We start from the raw sequence: 10,014 nt of genomic DNA on the forward strand, positions 1-10,014 counted from the left end.
TTAGTCAAATGAAGAACATTTTTCAGGTCAGATAAAAGGTCCAAATTTCAATCTACTATAAAATAGTGTGTTACTGCAGCCCCTTCATGGATCCAAAAGATGATGGTTTGAAATAAAAGTAGTAGTCAATTTGAACAGTAAATAATATGTTTGTTTATTATAATTGTATACTATCGTTGTCTTCGTGCAGTATTTGGCTGAGTGTGGAGTGATGTATTTTTGTTCTTGACGGCTTTGGTGCATCAACAAATGCGGGTGTAGCGTTTTCTTAATGGTTTAATGTTTAACAGATTCCTACAAGAGAACATGCTAACAAATAAATTAAAATGTTATTAATTTTCTACCAAATTCCTGAGTGATCTTCAGTGACAGTTGGTCTCAACTAAATAGACGGGTACAAGAGTATGGGTATAATGATAATAATAATTATATAATATAAAAACTAGGGTCTAAGTTTTTATATACACAACATATAATTTATTTATAAGATGCCAATATGCTTTAAAAAAACCTATAAATAATCTCAATACTTTTAGAAATGAGAAAAATAAGTTTTTTATGAAAATATAATTAATAAACAACAAATTATTATGCTTTAATGAATTCAAAATTATGTATACATTTTTTTTTAATTAAATATTTAATGCACAGTTATTGTGACCAATTAAAAACAAAATCAAAACTTAAAAGAAATGAATTGGTTATAAAAAAATTGTATATGTTACTCCAAAACAAAAGTAACAATCATGTTATTATAACTGACATTTCTTTCTTATAATTTATAGATCCTAAAGAAACTAAATATTCTCTAAAGCCTGAAATATTCTCAAATATGCAAAAAAAACTTTTTCCTGTTTAATGAATAGTCCTAATTTTTTACTCCTATTGAACTTTATACACTCGATAAGTTAGTTAAAAATATAAAAACCTAGACGCTAATAATATTTATGATGTAATCTCAAATAAAATTATTCAATGACTTACTTTAAATGGATCTAGTTTACTTTTTTCACGATCAATATCCATTTTCATTTTTTGCTGATTTTCAGGTGTAAATTCCCCTTCTGATAGTCTATCAGTCCATTCAAGACAAGCTTGAGCAAAGAACTCATTATTCAAAACAGATGAGTTTAATAATGGTCTAAAAAATCACAAGATTTATCATTTTATTTTAAATTTATTTAGTTATGAGATATAATATTTAACTTCAGCACACAAACCTGAAATCAGACTGAGTATCACTTAAACTTTCTCGATCAACATGTGGTAACATTTGTACTAGTTTATGTTGATAGAGACGGGGTAGCATTGAAAAAGTTTGTTTATTCAAAAGTGATCTTAAATTAACTTGTGCAAGAATAGAATCTGGAGTTTCTAAATCAACACAACCTTCAGCCTTTGCTTGCTGCAATTGAGCAGCAGCTGACAATCGTTTAGATCCAGGGCGTTTACGTGGTTTTACCAAACTAAATCCTGGAATAGATGATAACACTTCTAACATTGTAGGTACTCTAGATTCATCTTCAATGGCTGTAAAAACACAATTAAAAGTATTAAAAATAATCTATTTTTTGTACAATAATAATTTAAAGATTATAAATGTAAAATGAACACATCATATTTTATACACATTTTTTAGAGTTGGTACTTAGTACTACACTAAGTACCAACTCTAAAAATAACTCTAATAACTCTGATACTAACTCTCAAGTTTTTAATCAATTTTAGACTTTAAAGTATGGTGAGAATAAACAAAATAAAATATATTTTTTTTTAAATTAATAAATATAGAATTTTTTTTAATACTAAATAGTTCACCCAAAAAAAGATTACTGAAATTCATTAAGGACTTAACTTGCAATTGCAACATTTTATAAATAAAACTTGGTATAGAAAAATTATTATTATATGTCTCATAGAGACTTAAACAAATGATTGTAATCAATAAAACTATTTTAATAGTTTATAATTGGTTTCAAGTTTTGCTAATAACTGTTATCAGACTATACAAAAATTGAAACTTATAGTGAAAAACCCCTTGCATTAGTTTTTGATTAAATAAATTCAAACTTTAGCTTGAAAAAAAGATAAAATACTGTTAAGTACGGGTAAAACATTACATACTTTTTCCTGTAACTATTTAATGTAATGAATTATTAATAATAATTCATAGGTAATATATTATTAAAAAAAATTAGTTTCACAAGAATTTGGTACAAGTATATCTAATCCATATAAATTGTTTAAAATTAAAAATCTATAAAAAAAAAATAAAAAACATGTCAATAATATAAGAAAAATAAAATAATGCACTTATAGCTACTTTTTAAGAACAATTTTATAGATACATGCATATTTGGAACCAGCTTATATTTTTAGCTCTATTCTATAGCCCTAATATGAACTAATTTCAGAAAGATTTTTTGATAATTTTCAATAAAAATTTCAAAAATTGTAACTTAAGGGATAACTATCTTAATAAAATTAGTTTTGAATTTGTCTAAAAAAAACACATGTAGGATTTAAACTATTATCATTATAATTATTACTTTTATTTATCTACATTAAAAAATTCTTAAAATGTGTTTTAAAAACAAACTGACTGCTTAGGATACAAAGTCAGGCCCAACAAACTGACTCCATCACCTCTCAAGTTGACTACTATAAAAGTATACCCAAAATTACCAAGTGTCAAACGTATTTAAAAAAGTTTTTAGAACAATAAACAATCTAATACTCGAGCACATCGAAAGTTTAATTTTTTTTTTAAGCTCACAAATACAACAAAGATACCAAAGTACAAATTAGATATTTGAAGCTACAAAAGAGTTTACATCTCAGTTATTAGGACTGAAATTCAAGATAATAATAATAATAATAACTAACTGTTACATTTAATAACACATTAGAGAAAGGTTTATTTATGATAAGTATCAATATGTGTAGCTAACTCATTGGATGCTATTAATGAGTGAATCTAATTTAACTATTGAACATCATACAGGATCAAAGATTCTTTGTGTACATTGAGCTAATATTTGATATGCATGACCATTAATGTGAATTTATAGCACAATTATTACGAGAAAAGGAAAACAAGCTTGTGATAAGAATTTGAACTACCAAAGTTAAATTAATGTAGTCTATGTCTTATAGAAAATGCTTATTTTATTATAGTTCATTAGAAATGCAAAGTACATTAGTTATTTTTGTATTGAAAAAGTTGCTGATTTTCAAGATAGAGAAATTTAATTACTAAAGTTTACAAAAAAGTTTTGTGTGACAGGAACTGTGTACCAAGGTTTTATTTTAACGAACTAAAAACACGGTAAAAAGGATTCCTTAGAGGATGTTAGCCATGCATTTGTGGTCTCCACCTTAGATATGTCCGACATGAAAAATTTTTGTTTATTAGTTTCAATAGTTTGCTGTTAGTTTAGTGAATTTATCTACTACGAAATTATTAGATAAGATATTAATTTTCAAGCGAGAAATGAACATATTTAATTTGTGATATTTTACATGACTATATCTTGGTAAAAAATTATAATATCGTAAAAATCACAAATGATTGAATAAAGATAATGTTCTCCCCTAAAAGTTTCATAATAGATCTATTCGCTCTAATATCAAAACTAACAGCACATTATTGAAACTAATGAACAAAAATTTGGTATATTGTAGGTTTGTAAGATGGAGACAACAAACACAAGAGTAGCATCCTCTTAATGTGACCTAACACTATACATTTGCAAAATTAATTTTCTAGGTACCTACATTGACTTTTCATGGACACTTAAGTATATTCTAATTATTATTAATGTATATTCACAACATTGTGTTTAGTTTTTCCAACCAGAAGTACAACAAAATAGAAAGTAGTTGATCAGATGTTAACAACATTTTGTAGTTCAAAATATCAAACTATGAAAATGCAATTAATTCTGAAAAGTTTGAGAAGTATTCAACGCCAAACAGCAGTTTGACATAAATTGGTGAGTAAATATAGTACAAATAATATGAAATAAAGCATATGTCCTATTAAAATTAACATGGAATACCCCGAAGGAAATGGTAAGAAGTTCAAAGATTAAAAGACACAAGATACTAATTGAAAAAAATGAATATTAATGATCTAAATCAATGATCTAAATCAATGGTTTAAGAATGTTCCAAAAGTACAAACAGTAGCAGTTTTGACAAGATTTTGCGTTCAAATTTCAGATGGCTCAGATACTGAAAAATCAGCATTTGGGTGAATTCTAATTAAAATAGAAGTGATTTTGAAATTAATAATGTAATTATTACTATTTATTTTTTTATATATAACTTATATATCAGTAGTAGTAGTATTAGTAGTAGTGATGTGTTGTTAGTTGTGTAGTAATTATATTTAGTCTCTGTATTGTCCAAAATCTAAATAAAACATTGTTATTATTCAAAGCTAAGCTATATTGAGATGATGTTATATTTGCATAATATGTTGATTGTCTTACATACTTATCGAATCAACATATCAGATTTTTATTACAGTTGTTATCTTACTTAATATTAGAGAAAATGTATATATTCAAATAAACATATGAAAAAGTCTTTGCTTGAGAGCTTACATTCTCCTCAATAAATTTTATATGTAAATGTTTTCTATACCTACTTTATGCAAAATAAGAATGTCCAAATTTATGCATGAATACTGATTACTGGGCCGTCGGCAGTGATCTTTATTCTATGGTAATGGTATGAATATTATCATATTATCATTTGCTAACCTTGCCTAAGAAAACTGCTCAGTTATCATGCTCAAATTTGGGAATTCTTATACTGAATAGAGTATAATATTGATATTAACTATAAATAAACTGTATTAAGAATTGGATACATCAATTTTATATGTTATGCATAGGACAGAGAAAACATTCCTAGCCTTTACATACACAATTAATATATACATATATAAGACAATATCATTTATAATATTTGAAAGAAGTAAAAATGACGACTTATACTAGCTCCATGAAAAATAAAATATTATACCTAAAAATCAAGAACATTGAAACGTTTGCACACATATAAAGAGCCTAAGATGATATACTTAAAATAAATATCACTGAAACCGTACGCAAGAAAAGACTATTTTAGGTAGACCATGAACAATGAAAAGATGCACGTAGAGGAAGACATTTGGATGGTGAATAGAAATTTGTCACTTAAACTGGCAATTGACAGGAAAAGATGGAAAGGATTGCTTGTAGCAGTTCAGAAATTCAGAAAGCAACAAATTTTGATTAATGAAAATTCATAATTAATTTAATTGAGACAGTTGAAAAAATATAGTAATACTTTTAAGTTGATACAATATAGTGGCAAATAAGACAAGTGAACAAAAACCCCTAAATAGTTTTAACATAATTTTAATTTATGAACTTTTTAATACACAGCCGTCATTAATATTATTATTATTAAATTTATAACCATAAGTTAAATGATATAATCCTTACTGTTTATCTGATTAGAGGGAAGTATAATTCTTGGAAGAGGAGCTACATTTCCAGCCGCAATAGTAGTATTTTTACGCCTTCGTTTAGCCTGTTGTCGTAAAGCATGTTTCATCACTGTTTTTGAACCTGAACTCTTTGCACTAGCTCCTCTAGTTACTTTTGAAATACTCCAAACATTATCATTTTCATTAGTTATCTTATCGTTTTCTGAAAAAAAAATCAGTTTAAAATTTAAAATAATAATAAGCAATTTCATTGGACCTCAGTGGCGTGTAACATAGGGTCCAAGTGTGACTCGGAAAACACCTTAAATATGGGTGGGTGAATATTTATAGATGAAAAACAGGACATTTTATAGGTTGGTATAACAATATTATGAGGTCATATAAAATTATTTGTACAACCCAATTTTTTTTATGATACAGGCTATGGCTTAAATATACAAGGTTATTGCAATAGTATCATTTTATCACGTTAAGGAATTAAAATGGTAGTGTAAGGAGACCTGTATTGACTATACTATGATATTATATAGATGAATATATATATAATAAGGACCGTACCCTTACGCTGGCATTTTATTTTTGTTTGATAACAATATGGGCTATGTGCAATAACTTTGTATATTTAAACCATGATACACGCCACTGTTAGACCTTTTATATTACCAAAATTAAATTATTAAGCAGCAACCATAAAACTACTTTAATCCTTAATATGTGACAAATAGTTTTAATTTCATACCTTTAAGTTTCTGAAGTTTAACAGGAGTTAATGATGTGTTGGAATTTCCAGAAGAAAGAATTGTCCTTTTTCTGTCCTCCATTTTATTCATTTCATATTATGTCATATACCTAAAAAATATATATATATATATATTATTACAGTCAATACAAATTATTTTGCTTAAATTCTTAAGGATGCTAAAATATATTACAACAACAAATTATAATTTGTGTAGGTGATTATTTATTTTCCATTATCTTTTTAATTAACAATATCATCAAAAAAAAAAAAAAAATCAAAAGTTCCACCATAAAATAATGTTAGAATTTCTTGTGAGTGCCTTGTACCTACCTGGGAATGTTAAATTTTTCAAAAAGATTTTTTGTTTCTTTAACGATTTAGTAACAAATTATTAAGTCAATGAAATAATAAGTTTTAGAAAAAGTAATTCAAATGAAATATATTCTCAACAGAGCAATAAACGCATTGGTTAAATAACTGTAGTCTATAGGTATATATTTTTTCTATAGCACCTTCTAGAATAGTAAAAATGCTTAAATTAGTTCTGAGGATGAATTCTGGGAGCAAATTGGATGTATCTAGTTGGTTTTATTATAAGCATTAAAAATTCAAATTTAAACGAAATTTTTCAAAATCCCGAATAATATTGTCTAACCAGGTTTAAAAAAAAATATTTAGGTTTAAGAAACATTAATTTAGGTATTTATGTATGTTTTAAGGTCAAATTATAACAAAATTGGATATTTAAACGTATATAACTGATTTCTTTTTAAACAAATTTTGTTTACTTTGATTGTAAGTAATTAAAAAAATATTTAGACTTATTTTAAGCTATTAATAGTACAATATTATTCATACCATTCTGGGGTACATTGGTATTGATTTGTAGGATCATAACAATAATAAGTATATGATATAATATTATATAGTAAATAATTTAAATGTATAACAATTAGTTGAACACACTATACTTAATACGAATAGTAACATAAATAAATTATAAAATGTCTTTAAAAATAAAGGGACATACAGTTTCCAGTCAGAATCATTTTTCGTACTCATACTTACAATAATTTATAATTGAATTCAAGTAATTCAACATTAACCTACTCATTAATGTGACTTCCTCAAGTAATGACAAAGTGCACTTAAAATATACTGTACAGTAGAGTGATTTCTCTGGATTTTCATAAATTATTATCTACAATATATTAATTTATCTAGATAACTGAAACAAGTATTTTATCAAGAATAATTATGTACTTAGCTGTTCAATAATAGTATATGAAGTATTAGAATAATTGGGTAATAATAACTTCAACAAACCAATTAACACCTTGGTAACAACAAACAACTGTGGATTGGAATGTTAAAAACCAGAGCTAAATAGTCTATTTATGTTGATTTTTTAATTATTATATATATATGTTGACATATTATGTACATACATATAATTAAAGATTTTTGATAGGTATATTTTGAATTAGATTTAATATTTTTGGATTTTTTGATACATAGTGTATGGATATGTAATAAGAACCCATGGAATATATTATTTGTATATCAATTGAGCAATTTCCAAGAAGGGTATGTCCTTTAGGTAGGCACTGTGGCAAATTAAGTGTCAGTCAAAATAGGCTGCCGTCAGGGCGTTATAAATGGTCTCTAATTAACTATCAACTTGTTAATTTTTTAATATTACCATTATAATTATTGAAAACAGATGAACATTATTTGACAATTATATAACTTTGAAATTTTAAATAGAAATAGTAAAAATATTAAAACTTAATTTTAAACTACAGCCACAACATTAAAAATATGTGTATGTACATTGGTTTAATTTTTTTAAGCAAGTTATTATTAATCGTAGTAATATTTTCCATACATTATAAAACATTATGAGAAACCTCGTGAGAAACCAACATTGTCTAATATCAACATTGAATATCATTTGCTTAATATTTATTATGTATTGGTATCTAATTTTTATGTGATTAGAACAATTAATGAAGTTTTATTAGTCATATTATATGCTTTTATTTTTAAATATGTATGTTAGATAGGTAGGTACCTACTTAAAAATTAATGTCCCAAAAAGTTTTCTATTAGAAATAATGGTGTAAACCATGTCTGGGTAGTTACATTATTTAGATAAGTACCACCTATTTTTCAATTTATTGATTGAAATTAGTTAAATTGTGACTTCTACTTTATAAATTAAGTGAAACAATTCTATAGCTAAAAATGTAATGTTGATTATCTAAAAATAGCATTCCAAGTACATATTTTTATCAGCATAAGTGGTTGACGTTAACTTATATTATTCCATGGATATAGTCCGTTTAATTTAATGTTTTAAGAATTATGAATACACTGGACTCAACAATTTCCAGAAATTGGTTTAACTAATAATTATATTTTTACTATTACAAATGTGTAATCAAAATTAATTATAATCTTGTGATAAATTTTATTTAGTACCATATTAACATCAATCAAAAAAATGAAATGCTTAAATTAAATCACCTTACAAAAATATAGTGCAATTTATTGAAGAAACTTAAAAGTAGATTGCTATCTTTTTGGTTTTAGTTTTGAACGTATATTGGTAATACACTCTACCTTGTGATTACGATGATAGTACCTATTTATAATTTGTTGGCTTGTCAACTCCTGCTATTCTTCTAAGGTATATTATTATACAATAATAGAACTGTATATTATATTTAAAAATATAATAAACTATTACAGGATATTATTTGAAACGTGGTGGAGAGGAATCAATAAAAGACACATTTAACACTTTTTTAAGGGACATGGCACAAGCACTTTAATGTTTTGTTTATAAACAATATTTTTTTTTTTTTTTAATTGTTTGTTATAGGTACCTATTTTAAAAGAATTCAATTTAAAAGTACCTAAATATATTTTAAGTAATAAATAATGAGACAATGACAGAAATATATTTGATAATGTAATAATTTTTAATAACAAAGGTACTACCTATGTAGGTACTTATTTATAGTAAAACTTTGAGTATTATTAATTGACCAAAAAATGGTAAAAAATATTCGAAAAACGAAAAAACATTGAAATATGCTGAATAAAAGTTTCACCGTTGAAGTAACTGTTTTATGAAATAAATTATATACTTGGAAAGCATTGTCTAAAATCACCATAAAAATATTATGCACTTTACATTAAAATACTACCGGGCCTTACTTATAACTATGACAATGTTGGAGTGTGGAACTGATTTATGGAACGGGGTATGTTATATTCTGCGGCGAGCATGGATAACTACCTAAAATTAAGATTACATAATAATTTAGTTGGAATATTAAGCCTTCATGATAGAATCATTGGTTGAAAGCAAATTAAGACATTATAGTGAAAACTTAAAGGAATAAGTAAGTAAAAAAATAAATATCCACATAATATGAAAGTATGAAACTATATATATTATTTATAGAATCAAATCTGCCACGAAAAAATAAGTAAAAATGTAAAAAGGTAATACAGCTATGACTAAAATCTGATTATTTACACAACATAATACATATGTCTGTATATATTATGTTTTCTCATGCTATAATATATTCTGTAAATTGTGATTTTTATTTTTATTTTTATTATAATATGCTGAATTTCAATAGAATTTCAGAATTGAATTTTTCTGATGCAATAAATACCTAGATGAATAAATTACAATAGTTGAGAAAAAATATTTACATTATAGTGTGTTTCATTATAACTGCGACACGAC

At 25.3% G+C, this 10,014-nt stretch overlaps 1 protein-coding gene across 3 annotated transcripts in view; it reads right to left on the minus strand.

The window, feature by feature from the left end:
• Nucleotides 1–10,014, minus strand: part of LOC100166883 (polycomb protein Asx) — an 18,413-nt gene that overhangs the window by 4,245 nt on the left and 4,154 nt on the right. For all 3 annotated transcript variants that reach the window (XM_016802301.2, XM_008182199.3, XM_008182198.3), the window contains 4 exons: nt 6,243–6,352; nt 5,499–5,705; nt 1,221–1,530; nt 985–1,141 (listed from right to left, as the gene is read on the minus strand). In XM_016802301.2, coding sequence (XP_016657790.1) covers nt 985–1,141; nt 1,221–1,530; nt 5,499–5,705; nt 6,243–6,333 — 765 coding nt within the window. In that variant the 5' untranslated portion in view covers nt 6,334–6,352. The remainder of the gene's footprint in view (nt 1–984; nt 1,142–1,220; nt 1,531–5,498; nt 5,706–6,242; nt 6,353–10,014) is intronic.

Source organism: Acyrthosiphon pisum, chromosome X, assembly GCF_005508785.2.
Source record: "Acyrthosiphon pisum isolate AL4f chromosome X, pea_aphid_22Mar2018_4r6ur, whole genome shotgun sequence".
Classification (NCBI taxonomy): Eukaryota; Metazoa; Arthropoda; class Insecta; order Hemiptera; family Aphididae; genus Acyrthosiphon; species Acyrthosiphon pisum.